Here is a 17,452-nt window from a genome sequence, read left to right on the forward strand (position 1 = left end):
CTCTAAAATCAGTTTAAGTCCTCTTTGTTCAGAGAGCAAGTATGTTTCGGCACCATGGGAAAGTATCCAGGCATCGGCACCATAAAACACGTGGATATCACGAGGGAGTGTAGAGGCTCCACATGCAGGTTTCTATTGCCCCTGTCCTCTGCCCCCCACCACGTTCAATAAGAGCCACACACACCGTGTGCTCACGACAGGTCAGGGGCTGTACTAAGAGCTGGTCCATGACCACTTGTCACCCTTACCACCTGCAGCAAAGGATCAGCATTGGCGCCTTGCCCGGGCTGCCTGCAATGAGCGGGCCTGGGACCCACACCTGGAGCCGTCAGCTCCAGGGACTGTGCTCTAGATGACTTTCAGGTCTTCTATTAGGGGCTGAATTGTGTACCCCCTCCCCAAATTCTTATGTTGAAGTCCTAATCCTCAGTACCTCAGAATGTAACCATATTTGGAGGTAGGGTCTTTAAAGAGATAATTAAATGAAAAAATGAGGTCATGAGGGTGGAGCCTAATCCAATATGATGAGTGTCTTTATAAGAAGGGCAGTTTTGGACACAGACAGGTGAAGAGAGAAGATGATGTGAAGACACAGGGAGAGGATGGTCACCAGCAAGCGAAGGAGAGAGGCCTGGAAGAGATCCTTTCTTCACAGCCTTCAGATGAAACCAACCCTATTGATACCTTGGTCTAGGACTTCTAGCCTCCAGAACAGGGAGACAGTAAGATTTTGTTTTTTTAAGCCACCCAGTTCACGGTATTTTGTTATAGCAACTCTAGTAAATGAAAACACCTTCTTTCATCTGTCTTCTCCCACCTGCCTGCTTTTCTACCACAGTTGTTCAGTGAAGCCCCATTTGTAGCTGGGTTGGTAATGCAGGGGTTGGTAAAATGAAGTCTCTGCCCTTATGGAGATTACATTCTAGTCAGGGACACAGAGGAAGAAAAACAAACATCTACAGCTGAGTACTAAGAAATACATAAAGAAATCAAATAGGGTGATGCAGTAGAAATAGGGTACAGATGGGGGGAAAAGAGAAGTCCTCTCTGAGGAGGTGATATTTTCCCAGAGACCTAATAAAATGAGAGCAGTCTAAACAAGTGAGGGCCTGGTGGGAGAGCATTCCAGGTGGGGGAAGAGCCTGTGCAAAGGGCCTGAGGCACAAAGGGCTGGGTGTGTTGAAGGCACAGGAAGCAGACCAGTGTGGCCAGACTACAGGGAACTGAGGATGGGAAGGTGGACAGGGACCAGATTCCTGTGGGTCTTGGAAAGGAGTTTAGATCTAATTTCTCTCTCATTCCCTTGGTTGTCATTCATCACACCTGGCCAGTTTCTTCACTCAACTCCCAGTACTCACGCATTAAAAGGGAACAGCAAGATTCAGGCCAGCCACTGCTGCTGCCATCAACACCCTATTGTTTCAGCCATTAGAATCTCAAACTGCAGATACAACCCTTGTCATTACCGCCAGAAGCGATAGAAAAAATACTAAGAGATGAGGAAGAGAATCATCCTTCCCAACCCCTGCTGAGTATGCAGAGCGAGGGACGTATGGAAATTAATATATGCAGCTCTGATAACACGGAACTCCTCGGCATTTTGATTAAACATTGATGGTTATTAAATACCCTCCTTCTCAGAGTTCATCTCCGAAAGCCAATGTTGCTTTTCATTTTGAACTCTGATGAACTGTCTCCATGCCGTTCGCACACCCGGGCTGAACCGTGGTCGACGGAAGGCTGGTGTCGGAGGAGGAGGGAGAAAATCAATATGAAATGTCAGGTGCGGGGTCAGATTGAACTTGTTTTCCCAGCTGGCGGGAGCTCGGGCCGCTGCCGCTGCAGCAGCCAAACAAAGGGAGATGCACACTGACGAAGGTCGGCACTTCGGACGAGTCAGGAAAATGAATTTCGTTCGCTGCTTAATTAGACTAGGAGGCTGGCGGCTGGCAATTCAGAGCACTGCTGGTGTCGGGATGGCGCGTGGGGAGGCAGGGCTGCAGCAGGGGTCTGCAGGTGGCCAGCTAGCTCCCAGCCTCCCTAGGGACTGTCCCCTGGGCTCTACTTCTCAAGGGCTGTGTGGGACCAAGGCTGCAGGGAGCAGCAGCCCCCAGGGGGTTCCTGGGTGTGAGGGCTTGATGACCCTTCCCAATATTTTCCCCAGGGAACGTCTCAGTCTTTAGGTAGCAGCTCAGTGGTCCCTGCCTTGAGGTATAAGGTCCTTGTCACATCCCCTCACGACACCACAAGACTCTTTTTCACACCACTTATTACAGTCACAATGTCATTATCTATCTGTGATTCTCTGACGAATGCATCTTTCTTCCTTAGACAGTGTGATAGTTCATCTTATGCATCAACTTGACTGGACCATGGGGTGCCCAGATATTTCATCAGACATTATCCTGGGGGTTTAGGAGGGTATTTTTGAATGAATTTAACATTTAAATTAACAGACTGAGTAAAGCAGATTGTCCTCCCTAATGTGGGTGGGCCTTATCCAATCAGTTGAAGGCCCGAATAGAACAAAAGGCTGACCCTCCTCCCAACAAGAGGGAATTCTCCTGCGTGACTCCTTCGAGCTGGGACATCAATTTTTTCCTGCCTTCGCACTTGAACTGGACCATCAGCTCTTCCTGGGTCAAGAGTCTGCTGGCCTTTGGACTAAAACTACCTCATCAGCTCTCCTGCAGCCCCACTGAAGATCCTGGGACTTGTCATCCTCCATGATTGCATGACCTTAATTGTTATGAATACTTATAACAATCTTTTCACATATACACATGTGTATATGTGCACGTGTGTGTGTGAGTATATATATGCATATGTGTATATATATGATATATATATATCTCCTATTGGTTCTGTTCCTCTGGAGACCCTCACTAGTACAGACCTTGAGCTGTAAGAGGGAAGAAAGCAGATCTAGTTTTGCTCACCATTGTGTCCCCAGAGTCTGGTACAGTACCTGACATATAGTGTGTGCTCAACAAGTATTAATTAAATAAATGACTAATGGGGCTTGTGGACATGGAATAAAGGTTGGAGGCTCAGGCCTCTTAGAGCTGCAGCTCTGGAACCGGCGGGTACTCAGGAGGCGTAACTGTGGTAACTGCTGATGCCATTCACTGTCTCCTGTGTGCCTGGCAGAGGGGTAGGCTGTTACACACTTGAGGACAGTTACTCCTTGGGAACAGCCAGCCCTATGAGACAGTCTTTATTATATTATTTATATGTTCAAAGGAGGAACTTGGGATTCAGAGGGATTCAAAACTTGATTGGGGGGTCACACAGCTGCTGAGCAACAGAGCTGCATTCTGATTCCAAAGCTTCTTCTCTAAACAATTCTAGTTCCGGAAATGCCTAAGGCCTTATCTTTTTTCCATCTTGAGTTCAGAGTTCACCAAGCCTCCCAGTCAGCTTCCTCCTCACTATCCAGCCCTCCTGTGGGTCTGTCTGACCCCAGAGCCCAGGCTGGTGTCGGCCACTTTGGGCTGTGAACACACTGGGCTTCTCGTGCCATCTCTGGCATCCACTTTGGGTTGGTGGCCCTTCAAGCCCGGTCAGACAGCTTATGTCACCTCCCACACAGCATGTCCCAGACTGGTCCTCAACCGTTCACTCTCCTTCAGTATGGCTTCTTATTAGCCTGCAATCCACATGCCATTTATGTCAACTCTCAGGCATAAATTTATTTATTGAATCAATATTTACTGAGCACCTGTTTGTGTGTCAGTCCTTTGTGATACAACGTGAACAAAACAGATTCAGTTCTTGTCCTCAGAGAGTTTAGTCTAGAGGGGAAGGATATTGAACAAGTAATATCCATGTGTGATGAACACCAATCTCTAATATTGCTTTACATCCTCACAGTTACTTTGAAAGAAAAATATATCTTTTTCCCTTTCCTTTCTTTCAATTTCCATAGCTATCATCCTTTTATTTTTCTTAATTTTTATTGGGGTATAGTTGATTTACAATGTTGTGTTAGTTTCAGGTGTTCAGCAAAGTGAGTCTGTTATACATATACATATATCCACTCTTTTAAAGATTCTTTTCCCACATAGGCCATTACAGAGTATTGAGTAGAGTTCCCTGTGCTACCATTCTTATCTAGGTTATGAATTTCCATTGTATTGAGACTAAAGCAAAACCTTCTAATTCTCCTATGTTTCTTCCCACCACCACTGTGTTAATCTTCCATAAAACATAAATTCTATAGCTCTGTTCTCCAGCCAAATGATCTCCAATTGCTCTCCACATATTGGACCTGTGTTTCTCAAACTGGGGCACATGGATGCATCCTTGGAGGTCAGGAAGGAGGACGATATGGGGGTGCACCAGGTGGTATAGGAAGCCGTAGATAAATGCTGCATCTTTTGGAAATGTCAATTTTGCTTGAAATTTGGGGATGGGTAGAAATGTAATATTTAAATTAAATGGAAAGTAGTCATTTTATGGGAATAAAATACAAAATCCATGTGAAATTTTAAGATGACAAAATAAGACTTCAAAGAAAATCCACTGTGGTTAGCACCTCCCCTGGAGCCTCAGGCCTCTGGCAGGCATGTGCAGTTTTGCCTTTGCTGAGAGGCCGGGCCACCCAGAGCACATCAGAGAGGCTGGATTGCCTTTTGGTGCCCTTCCTGCAGAGCAGCCAGGCTCACATCCTGGGTCTGGGAGTGCTGTACTTGGTGGAGAAGTTTAAGAAGGACTGGCTACCATAGGAGCCAGACTCTGAGTATAGAGCAGGTGCTCAATGAATGAATGAAAGAATGGATGAAGGCATAACTTCTGATTCTGACCTTCAACGACTGACTTGATATAAACCATCATCCCTATTTGACCTCTTTTCCTCCATATTCCCCTTTTACCCAAGCCCAACACTTCTTGCTAAGGCTCTTTAAAGGTTTCATGTCATTTCCTAACTTCAGGTTTTTGCCCATTCTTGTGTGTACAACCCCAAACACCCTTTTCTCTCTTTCCTACCTAACCAATTCCTACTTGTGCTTCAACACTACCACTCAGCCTCTGCCTCCCCTGTGGGGTCTACCTCCAATGTCCCTCCCTCCCCTCTTCCCCAAATATCCCAACTCCTAATCGTCTCTACCACTCATTTGGGTGTCCTGGGTACATCTTGCCTTGCCAGCCAAACTTGAAATTCCTTGAGTGTTAGGAGATGTCTCACCCTTTCCACTGTACCCCTCAGAGTGCTTAACAGTAATGGATACATCATAGATACAAGAAGATCATGCTGAAGGATTGCCAGTGAATTTTAGTCTAGATCTGTGATTCTCAGCTGGGAGCAATTTTCACCCCAGAATACATCACAATGTCTGGAGACATTTTTGGTTGTCATAACTGGCCTTTGCTGCCTGCATCTAGTGTGTAGAGGCTGGGGATGCTGCTAAACATCCTATGATGCATAGGACAGCTGCCTCCCCCAAAGAAAGGATCGGGTGCCCCCAATTCAATAGTGCATCGTTAAGGAATCCTTGCGTACGTTATAAAATCTTCCTAACCTCTTTTCTTGACTCTTTGTTCTCCCAGACAGAACCCAACCTCCACCCTTCTGCCTTCAGTCTAAGCAACTTCTCCAAAAAATAATTCCAATCAGTCCCCTGGTTACTCTAGGTGCTGTTCACTGACTTTGAGAGACAATTCAAGTCCATTATCATGGCCATTATGACCAGTCTCCTGCCTTCCTCCTGAACTTCAACTCTTCCCTCTCCAAGTCATTCCCTATAAGCCAGCCATATCAGTCACCCTGCAGTTCCAAAAGTGTTATGATCTTTCATGCCTCAGCACCTTTGCACATGCTGATCCTTCTGCCTTGGACCTTTCCCCCTTTTTGGCTTATAAGTAAGTACCACTCAAAGATCAATACCAGCACAGACACCAGCAAACATCGATAAAGCATCTGTCATGGGCCAGGTACTGTTTCAGGTGCTAGGGAAACAGCAGTAAACAAAACAAAGTAAGTCCACACCTTCAAGGAGCCAACAGTATAGATCAGTCAAGAGAACCTTCTGCAATGAAGGAAATCTTAAATCAGCTGTCCAATATGGTAGCTCCTCGCTACACAATGGCGACTGAGTACTGGAAATGTGGATCATCTGAATTGAAATCTTCTGGAAGCATACAACACACTTAGTATGAAACAACTCATTAACAATTCTTAATAGTTATCTCATCTAATCCCCATGACACACCCATGAGGTGGATGTTATTATCTTACCCATTGTACATATGAGAAAACTGAGGCTCAGAAAGGTAAAGGAAAGTTGGACAAAGTCAGATGGCTAATAAAGGGTGAAGCCTGCCTTTGACCTGGGTCTGTATGACTCTGGAATCCACACAGTCTATATCCCACTACACCAGACATACCAGCTCCCCTGTGCAATACTCCTCACAGCGAATGAGCAAATAGAAATGATCAAAATGACCCAGATATTCACACCTCTCCTAGACATACACCTACACGGAGAGTCATCACATCGCTCAGGTCCCATAGGAATTAGAATCGAAAGCTGAGGCTGTGGGAGAGAAAGGTCTTCACTCCCAGCTGTCCAGGCTGTAGTGGCAGAGTGGCACCCGGCAGAAGGTGCTGGCCAGACAAACAGCTCTCATGGCTCCTGAACATCTTGGCAGCTGCACGGTATTTAGTCTGACACTGGACATGGGTGACCACTGCCCTCTGCTAGCTCCAGGCCCATTCTGGCTACCACAGCTGACTCTTGCTTCACCTGCTTACATCGGTCTTAGCCTTTGGCCCCCAAGCACTCAGCCCCCACTAGTTCTGAGCTGCTTTGCTCAGTCAATGACCTGAAAACTCCAGCGTGACCGCAGGGCCTGTCAGCCTGGTGGACTTTATCCCATCCCTTCTCTCTGAAGCCCTTCCCTGGTGCCCACTAGAATCACTGGGCCTTCTAGGGTGCTGGTTCCCAAAGCCTCATTCTCTCCAAGAAGCCACTAACCCTTTCCCCCAGCTGCTATTTTTTTTTAAGTTGAGGTATAATTCACATATAACATTATATTAGTTTTAGGTGAACAGCATAATGATTTGATACATGTATATATTGCAAAATAATCACCACAATGAGTTTAGTTAACATTCATCACCATGCATAGTTACAATTTTTTTTATGATGAGAACTTTTAAGACCTATTCTCTTAAGAACATTCAAATACACAATACAGTGCTAACTTAGCGTCCCCAGCTGCTATTCTTGATTCCTGTATATTCTCAGCCTCCCACACTGTCCAGCAAGTCCAGTTAACTCTACTGCCAAGATCTGTCCAGAGCCCGTCCACTCCTCTCCATTTCCACACCCTGCCCTTGTCCAGGTCACCTGCATCTCTTGCCTGGATATCGCAACCATGCCCTAACTGGTCCCCCCACTCCTACTCTGCAGGTTCATTCTCCCCAGAGCAGCAAGAGGAATCTTAAAACATAATTCAGATCATGTCACAATGTTACGTGACAGGGCTCATGTCTTATTCATCTCTGTATTCCACAGCCAGAAGCCAATGTTTGTGGGATTGAATGTGAGGTTTCCTCTTTATCAAATACCAAACATGGAACTGACTCCCGGGTCAGGCCAACACGTGTAGTTTCTTTACTCTCAGTGTGTCTGAGGTGGGAAAGGAGATCAAACCCCTCCAGGCCCTCCCCCTTCTCCTCCCACACATCAGGGGCCAGTGGCCCATCCCTGCCACGAGCCCTGGGCTGCTGGCTACTCACATTTGGTGTGCCTGTCACACAGGGCCGACGCCCGCATGTCACACAGCCGGATTGTCCCTTTGCTGCTGCTGTACACGAAGGTGTTGCAGTGATGGGGGTGGAACTCGGCCGCTGTGATCACCTCTGTGAGCTCCTCCATGTTGGCCGGCTTGATGTCAACGATATCTGGCACAGACGAGTCAAGGAGGGGACCAGGAGAACGGGGAGCCTTGGGGGTAACTATAGCATCACCGCCTTATTATTATTATTTTTTTTTGCGGTACGCAGGGCTCTCACTGTTGTGGCCTCTCCTGTTGTGGAGCACAGGCTCTGGAAGCACAGGCTCAGCGGCCATGGCTCACAGGCCCAGCCACTCTGCGGCATGTGGGATCCTCCCGGACCGGGGCACGAACCCGTGTCCCCTGCATCGGCAGGCGGACTCTCAACCACTGAGCCACCAGGGAAGCCCTCACCGCCTTATTTTACTGTACCATGTTAGCAATGAGCACACACGGGGGATCCTCATCATAACTCTGTGAGCAAATAGGCAGGTATTAGTGGTCCCAGGCAGCTGAGGCCCAGGGTTACTCAGTGGCCATAGGCAGCACTAGAACTCAGGTCTCCCTGGCTCCTTTTCAGGATTTCGTCCCTCATAACATGTAGATGCCCCATCACATCAAAGTTACCTGCTCATGCAATCATGCTAAAATGTATCAAGTTGCAAAGGCTTTCATTTCTCATTTTACAACAGTGGTTAAGAAACCAGCCCCATTCCAAATAAATAATCCAATATATTCCAACTAAATAATCCAATATATTTGAATTTTTATCTAAACTCCTGGGCTGATACATGATATCTAGGACAGACTACAAATCCTCTTCCATGAAATCCCTTAGATGTTTTTAAATAATATGTTTTTAAATAATATGTCGATAATAATAGCAGCTACCATTTATTGAGCACTGACTATAGGTCAGTCACTGTGCAAAGCATAGCATGTACTTTATTTCATTTAATCCTTATAACAGCTCTATAATCAGCACTTTCTTACCCCCATTATTTCAAGGGGGGAAACGGAGGCTCAGTGTATGTAAGTAACTTGCCCCAAGTCACATGGCTAAAGAGTGTCAGTACTAGGATTTTATCCCAGGTGCAAGATTTGTACTCTTTAGTAATTACGCAAAATTTCTCTTATTGAAGATATACAGGACCTCAAGTCTCTGTAAGCTGTGATTCGCTTTAGAGCTTATGTGGGAGTTTAAGCATTAAAAAGAAGCCATCCAATTGTACAGCATGACAGTTTTAGCCTCCAATGGAATATACCGTTAGTTTTATCATAGGGTTTTTTCCTCCTCAGTATTTTCCTTTCTGATCAAGAATTATTATACCTCTATTTTTAAAGACCACATCCTTGTGTAATGAAATGAAACATTTGGCCTTTCATCTATGATGGCGACCCAGTGGAAACAAACGTCTTCAGTAGGAGTGAGTTTGGGCTGATCCCTTCCCACCTCTACTGAGAGCTCGGGAGACCTGGGTCCAGGTACGGTGGTACCTGGCTGGGGCTGAGGTGCTGTCCAAGGACCCAGCAACTTCCTGCAAAGGAACAGGCCTTGTGATGTGGACATTGTGAACCAAAATGATTCTCACTTTTGAGTCACATTCGTGATTTCACCCCACCTGTATATCACTAGGTAGCATTTTTTAACTTAACCTTTTTTCTCCACAACTTAAATCGACTCACTTTTTTCTTTACTTAGCCTTGTCTAAGCAGTAATCCAATATTCATAAAATCATGGGTTTAATGAGCTAGTTACATTTTAAATAATATACCGTACCTAAGATAAATCCTTTTAACCATTAAAATGAACATATTTATGTCTGTGCCAGGAGCTTATATATCACATTTTGGAAAACACTGCATTGAATCAACAAGCAGTGACTTGATACAGATGATGCTATTAGACTGGGTTGGATAAAAGTCTCCTATGCTTTTTGTGAAGTTGGGAGCATAATCTCCTCCGTAGAGTTTAGATGAGGTACGAGTAATTGTACTGATATTTTTAGTCACATTAGCACTAACAAAGTAGTCACCTATTATCAAACATCACCCATGCTCCGGCATGTAATCTGGTGCAATAATGGCTTTATATTTGTTTGTGCCTCTTTCCCTTTCAATTACCTCTTATAAACCCTGTTGGGTTTTTTTCCCTAAAATTAGCTTGAGACAACTAACATTTCATTTTACTACGATTTCCCTCACGAATCCAGATGCAAATATTTCTTGGGTCTCCAGAGCATGTGGGTTCCTTTGATTCACAAAATACTACCTTTCAACTCAACTGCTACCAGAGTTATAAATATTATTGCAGTTAGCATCACTTGCTGGGGAGCAGGGGCCAGTGCCCCCCAGAAGGAGGCCCCAAGCTTCAGCTCTGATGTTCTCCCCAGTCCCCTGACCCATGCCCTGGGCTTTGTGGCCATGATACAGGGTGGGGTTAAGCAGAGGTTAGTGTTCAGCTGTTGTCAGATTTTATCACCCTCCAGAAAGAGCCTCCATACCCTACTGTGCCAGTGAGCATGTTTCTCTTTTCCCAAAATAGGGCAAGAAAATCTGGTGTCAGCTTTCTCAACCTCTACCAGTATAGCTCTAAAAACAAGCTTAACTGGAAGGGATCTTGGCTGTGTGGTAGCGGGAGGTGCCACATCTACGGTTATTTTTTTCTCACCTAAAAATAAAGCCCAAAAGTTAGAATGTGTGAAAATGAAGGGCTTAAACATACATATGAAACCAGGAGCATCCTCCACCATCAAGAACTGCATCAGAACTGAGTCTGCTTAGGGTTGCTGCCTCTGGACCCTTCCTCCTTCCTTCCTTCCACCCATCCTGGACCTCTAAGCCTGCCCACCATCCCTCATCCCCAAGCATCTCCCTTTTGACTAGAGGGCTTGTCTGGGTCTGACTCTATGGGGTTCAGGGGAGAAACCATGACTCCAATCCTCTTTTTAGTAACTGTGATGACAAGGACAAAAAGGAAGATAATAATAAGCAGTAGTTAATGTTTATCACGTGCCATGCATTGTCTCGTTTGACCTTCATCTCACCCTTATGACGTTAATATTATTAATAGGCCTATTTTCTGGCAGAGGAAACAGTGACTGATGTTAAGTTACTCAAGGCCATATGACCATAGAGGGTGGAGCTGGGATTTGAACCCAAGTTTGTCCAACTCTAGAGCCTGGGTTCTTGACCACACTCCACTCTCCTCCCCTGATGAATGGCCCTCACAGAGCCAGCCTTTCCGAGTGATGTAATTCTGGCTCTCTGGAAACTCCCGTGGCTAATCCAACAGGGATTCTGCTTTGAACCTGTGCTCTCTCAATTCACCGACCACGCTGGGGGCTACATGTTTCAGAACCAGAATTTGGACACAGCATCGGACCTAGGATTTTTGTGTTCTTTGATGTGATGATTTTTTTTTTTTTTTTTTGGAACCGTAAGGTGAGACAGAAACGTGAGAAGGGATTTCTTGAACTGTTAACTGCCGAGGATTTTCTGAGCTCTAAAAACATTTGGGAGAAGGAGTCTAGTTTCCAAAAATCCAATGGCTTACGGGGATGACAAGAGAGCATATTTCACATCTGCATCACCTAGAAACACAGCCTTTTCCCTTACACTGTTCTAAAGGGAGATGCACGCCTCCAGCATACGTGGTTGTGCCCTTCATGTTGGGAGCGAAGGAGAAAGGAGAGGAGCAGTGCGGGGCTCCCTGTGTTACCTTGGAAATGGAATGATGCATGTTGACAGTCAATTTTCTCTCTCCTATCTTTTAGAGCTCTCTATCCAAATTATTTCCCTGTTGTCCCAAAGAACCAAACGGCAAAAGCAAAACAGAGCACTGGAGTCACGGCTAATATACAAGGCAGAAAGCCAACAGATTGCTATTAAATTAACCCTGGGGCTTGACAGATCTGTTCATCCTGACCCCAACCGCTTACGGCATTCCTTATTAATGCGGAGCCCAGGCAAATTACCTCTGCTAACAAAAGGGGTTAATCTGCCTCTCTGCTGGGACTCTGGAAGCAGTGCTGAAGACCGGAGGGGGCACAGCCAGTTTGGCAGCTGAGCTCCATGCTTGGAAGGCCGAAGGTGGGAAGGTGAGGGCACTGCTGTGCCAGGCAATGGCCTAAGGCATCATTTAAAATAATAATTGAAGACACTGGGAGGTCACCCCTTAAGGGATGAGCTTCAAACAAATAAGAAGCCAGAGCCATAAATTACATCAGCAGTGGGGTGAGGGGATGAAGGGGATTATGGCAGGATGCTAGAGGGTAGCATAGGGACCATTCAAAAGTAATTTCCTTAAACCCAAATTTGGAAAAGCTTTTCATAAAAAAAAGTCTATTGTGATATTATAAAAGAAAAAAATTGACAACAGCCTAAATATACAGAAATAGGGAAACGATTAAGTAAATTCTGATCGATCTCATTTAACTGTTTATGCAATGAAATGCCAAGTCTGTTAAAAAACTTGTAGGAAAAATTCTATCTTTAGTGTGACCATAATGTCATTTAAAACTTAAACTCTGAAACTGATGACCTAAAAGGCAAAAGTACCAAATGTTAGTGATAATTCCAATGGGATGGGTCTATGAATATTTTTCTTTTCAATTGTGAGTTTTCACTTTCACATTTTCTTTTAATGAAGTTGTAGTATTTTAAGATGGGAAAAGATATTTTCTTTGCTTATTATATACATGTATAATTTTAGGTGAGGTAAGTTAGATACACAATATATACAGTCTGATCATAGCCATGTGAAAAAAATGAGAGAGAGAGAGAGAGAACAGAATGGAAGGAAACATAGTTATATCTTACAGGGGGATTAGATTCTAAGGCTGGCATTAAGTTATCCTTCAGTAACCCTAGATTGGGTCCATTCATTCATTTGTTCCTTCATGTATTTCATAAACATTCACAAAGAATCTGCCAGGGTTTTTCTAGGTACAGGGGATACAGCAGTGACCAAAGCAGACCAAAAATCCCCCTGATCTGTGGAGCCTATATTCTAGTAGGGGACATGGTCACTAAACAAGATAAATAAATAAATAGAATATACAGTATATTAGGTAGTAATAACTGCTAAACAGACAAATAAAGCAGGGAAGTGAGAAAGTATATATGTGTGAGTGGGTGGGGTGTGTATGTGCACACGTGTGTGTGTGTGTGTGGCCCTAGACTGAACAGGAGAAAGCTTCCTGGATAAATCAAGAATTAAAAAAATTTTCCCTTTTCTTTTATTTCCTTATTAACTTATTTTTCTGAGCCCTTATTGTTGAGTTAGCTAGCATTAAGTTAAAATTTCGATGTAAATTCGTTGTATATACACAAAATTAGATGGTGAGATTATAGGTCATTTTATAGTCTCTATAATGAATACATATTATTAAACCAAGAAAACGAACAGTTAAAAAAAAGTAGTTTCCTTGGCTTAGAACCATCTCTGAGAGAGTTGAGAGACCAGGAACCTCATCTCTGGGTAAAACTGAAGATAATACTGTGATAAATACTGTAATTGTAACAAAATGGGGTCAAAAGATTGGGATTCAGTATTGATTCCAACTCTATTTTGCTCGGAGAACATGGGAAAATCATTTTATCTCTCTGGGTTTCAGTTTCTTTGCCTTTGGATGGGTATCATTCTGTTAACTCTGTCAGTCTCTGAGAAATTTTGATGATCAAATAAGATAATGGAGAAAAAGCTATTTATTAAAGGGCTTTACACTGGACTGAATAATCCCAACTTTCAAAGAAAACATCCATTTTTCCAAAGATAGCTTTTATACGCATTAGGTTTGTGGGCTTTTGAAGGTGTCCTCGTATGCTTCTGTCTTTATCACTGCTAATTTTGCTGATACTGACAAGGTTCTTTTTTTTTCCCCTTTCTTTTTATCTAAGCCAACCAATGAGAGCAGAGTCCAGCAGGAGGCCTGTCTGCAGGTCGAGCTGGAGAGTGGAATCTAAGTTTACCTGGGTAAGATACCCATGTGCAAAAGCAGTTGAAGCTTTTCAGATAGCACTTAAAGTCTGCCAATACTGAAGGTGGAGAATAGCCTTACCATGGCCTTGAAAACTGAGCATATTAGAGTTGGATTCCATTTTAGAGCACATGAGTTTCTTTGAAGTCTTTATTTCCTTTCCAAAGTCTCAATTTAATCTTTGGATATAAAGTAGTGATTACAAAGCATCCAGATCTTGTCAGCTGAATGGACATGTTGCTTGATGATAACACACTGGAAATCTCCAAAGAGGACTCCAAGGGATATTCCTCTCTTAAGAGCTTAAAAAAAGCCAGTGTGCAAATATTCACGGAGGGTTTTGCCAATCGCTAGACTCAATATGAGAGGACTGACAAAGAGACACATGGTGCCCTATTAGGTACTGCTTTTACGTATGTGTTGAGCTCAAAAGACACTGGGATAAGATGTCCTTTATGACTGGGGGTGGGGGGGTATGTGAAAGTCCCATAACCACAGCCTCTTTCCTATTCATGTGACACAGAGCTTGACATTTCTCCATTAGAAAATACTCAATACTTCATTCAAAGGCCAACCCAAGTGTTACTTTCTGTATGAAGTGTTCTAGCCCTTCTTTCACGACTCTTTCTGTGTATCCACAGCACCTTGAACGCACCTCTATGAATACACTTAACGTGTATTATTATTTGAGTAATTTAAGATAGTGTGATAGAGTACATTTTACTGGAGTATAGAGTGAGACAGATCTAGATTTTAATCCCCAATCCTGTGACCAGTTACCTAATCTCAAATGCCTTTGAACTTGTTAGTTTATCAACAAAGAGAGGAAGAAAACTATAGGAGATGATGTAATATACCTGCTACTTCATAGAGGCTCCCCCAAACTGTTAGTCTCATCTTCCTTAGTATGGTTACATGTCTGTCTCCCTCTGTCCACATACTCACTTTGGTAGCTTTGTGATATGTTAACTTGGTTAGACTAAACAATTCTAAAATGTTTCTGGTTGTGGTAGGCTAACAAGGTTTGTTCTCTCACGTGAGTTGAAGGACAAAAGAGAGAAAGCAGCCACTTTGCACATATGCACAAGCTTTCACAGTTATTCAGTCAAACAGTAATCTAGGTGTTGCTGTGAGGGATGGTGCAGATATGGTTAAAGGCCCTAACCAGTTGCTTTAATTTAATCATAAGGGAGATTATCCTGGGTGGGCCTGAACTGATCAGTTGGAAGGCATTTAAACAAAGACTTAGGTCTTCCTTGAGGAAGAGACTCCAAATGGATGCTGAGACTACAGTTTCTCTCCTTTCTCTCTAAATCTTCCTTCTTGATGGCCATGTGTGGATGTGGCCTGTGATGCTTATGCCTGTGGTGTTCTAGCTTGCTTATGATTTTTCTGTGTCTGACTGCTGGCCTTACAGACTTTGGATTTGCTTGGCCAGTCACACAATTACAAGGCTAATTCATGGTAATATGTCAATCTGTCTCTCTATCTCTTTCTCTCTCTCTCTCTCCACACACACACACACACACACACACACACACACACACACACACACACACACACACACCCTCTCCTACTGGTTTTGCTTCTCTGGTTGAACTCACCTTCCCTCCAGATTACATGGACCATGATATCAGGGATGGAGTTTTACTCATCTTGGCATCTCCAGTGCACATAGTAAGTGCTCAATAAATGTTTATGGGTTCTTATTAGTTATCTACAGGGAACTCTGCTTAGTACTCTGTAATGACCTATATGGGAATCTAAAAAAGAGTGCATATATGTACATGTATAACTGATTCACTTTGTTGTACAGCAGAAACTAACACAACATTGTAAATCAACTGTACTCCAATAAAAATTAATTTAAAAAATTAAATTAAAAATGTTTCTGGGTTTTACTTTACTTCATTCTTATGACTTAGCAGCCTTCTTTAGGGAAGGTTTTTTTTTTTTTTTTTTTTAAGATGCAGAAAACTCACAGTAGGTCAATAGGCCAAGATGCCAGGCCTGTATAGTGTGGCTCATTTAGCCTGTGGTTTTCTTAGGAGAGAATGGGATCCAAGCAACAAGGTAAGAAGAACAGGGGCCTGGGGATATGCCCCAAATAATAAAAGCTACTATTTATAGAGCCTTCTCTTTGTGCAGGCACTTGGCTAAATACTTTACAAGACAACCTCATTTAAACCTCAAAACAGCCTCCTAAGATAGGTGGTATTATTATCCTCACTAACTGATGAGGAAATTGAGGGCCAGAGAAATGTTAAGCAACTTGTCAAGGTCACACAGATTTTAGGAGATGGAGCTGGGTTCAAATCCAGTGAATCTGACTCCGGAGTCTGCCTTCCCAACTACTTAGTGATAACCACCCCAAGGACATTCAAGAAGTCTGAAAGAAGTCTGCAGAGTTGCATTCTTGCCCATTCCCCTGATAACATGAGGCTCAAAGGGCTTGCTCTGTGGGAGGAGAAATCCCCAGGCCCCAAAAGCCCTAGGTCTGGTGTCAGATACAGAGGGTCAGCAACCACACAAGCAAGGCAACAGGCCTCAGACAACCCACCAAAGGCTTCATTTGATATGGCAAGGAGGGCTTCCCTGGTGGCGCAGTGGTTGAGAGTCCGCCTGCCGATGCAGGGGAGACGGGTTCGTGCCCCGGTCCGGGATGATCCCACATGCCGCAGAGCGGCTGGGACCGTGAGCCATGGCCGCTGGGCCTGCGCGTCCGGAGCCTGTGCTCCGCAACAGGAGAGGCCACAGCAGTGAGAGGCCCGCGTACCGCCAAAAAAAAAAAATATATATATATATATATATATATATATATATATATATATATATATATATATATATATGGCATGGAAGGAATGTTCTCCTATTACACTAAATGCCAGACTAAGAGTGATATGTACAAGTGATATGTACAGGTGTGGATGAAAGCCACAGCCGCAACAAGGGAGAGAAATTTGTACGAGCCCCACAGCGTCCCTCAAAGCTTGCCTGGCAGAATCCTATTGGATTAAAAGGAAGACTGCTGTCCATAGTACTAAGGAGGGACAGAGCTAGAAGCCAAGAGTTGTGGTTACCGTCCCCTGATAGGGAATCAAATCCAAAAGGGCCTCAGCTCAGTTGACAAGTGAAGCTGATGCAGAGGGCTGATAAAGACCAAGGCAGAGATCAAGTACCCCTGGAATCCAGTTGTTTTCTCCCAGAGAAATCCTCTGTCTCATGCCTAGAGACTGGATTTATGCAAGGTGCGTCTTGGGCTCATCTTTCTAGCTTGCTCACACCATGCTTTACTTCACCCTCGGGCCTTCTTGAGTTCCTCCAACATACCATGCTCCCTCCTGCCACAGGACCTTTGTACATGGTGAACTGATCTTTTCGCACTTCTTTGCCAAGTTAGCTCATACTCTTCCTCTGACAAATCTCCACTTAACAATCAGTCCTCAGGAAAGCCTTCTTTTATTCCCTAGTCTACGTCAGGTTTTTAAAAATGCATTCACAAAACCATATTCCCTTTCTTCACAGGACTTATTTCCATTTGTAATAATACACTCATTAGTGTGATTATTTGGTGAATGTCATTCTGAAAGCAGAAAATTTGTTTCTTTTCACTCTTATATCCCCATGGCTTATCGCAGTGCCTGGCACAAACTAGTTGCTCATTATATAGTTATTGAGGACTGTATATT

The 17,452-nt window shown here is 43.9% G+C and overlaps 1 protein-coding gene across 2 annotated transcripts in view; it reads right to left on the reverse strand.

The window, feature by feature from the left end:
• PPP2R2B (protein phosphatase 2 regulatory subunit Bbeta) overlaps positions 1–17,452 on the reverse strand; it is a 456,765-nt gene that overhangs the window by 38,510 nt on the left and 400,803 nt on the right. For both annotated transcript variants that reach the window (XM_060092035.1, XM_060092036.1), the window contains one exon: positions 7,745–7,909. In XM_060092035.1, the coding sequence (XP_059948018.1) occupies positions 7,745–7,909 (165 nt within the window). The remainder of the gene's footprint in view (positions 1–7,744; positions 7,910–17,452) is intronic.

This window comes from Mesoplodon densirostris, chromosome 3, assembly GCF_025265405.1.
Source record: "Mesoplodon densirostris isolate mMesDen1 chromosome 3, mMesDen1 primary haplotype, whole genome shotgun sequence".
NCBI classification, from domain to species: Eukaryota; Metazoa; Chordata; class Mammalia; order Artiodactyla; family Ziphiidae; genus Mesoplodon; species Mesoplodon densirostris.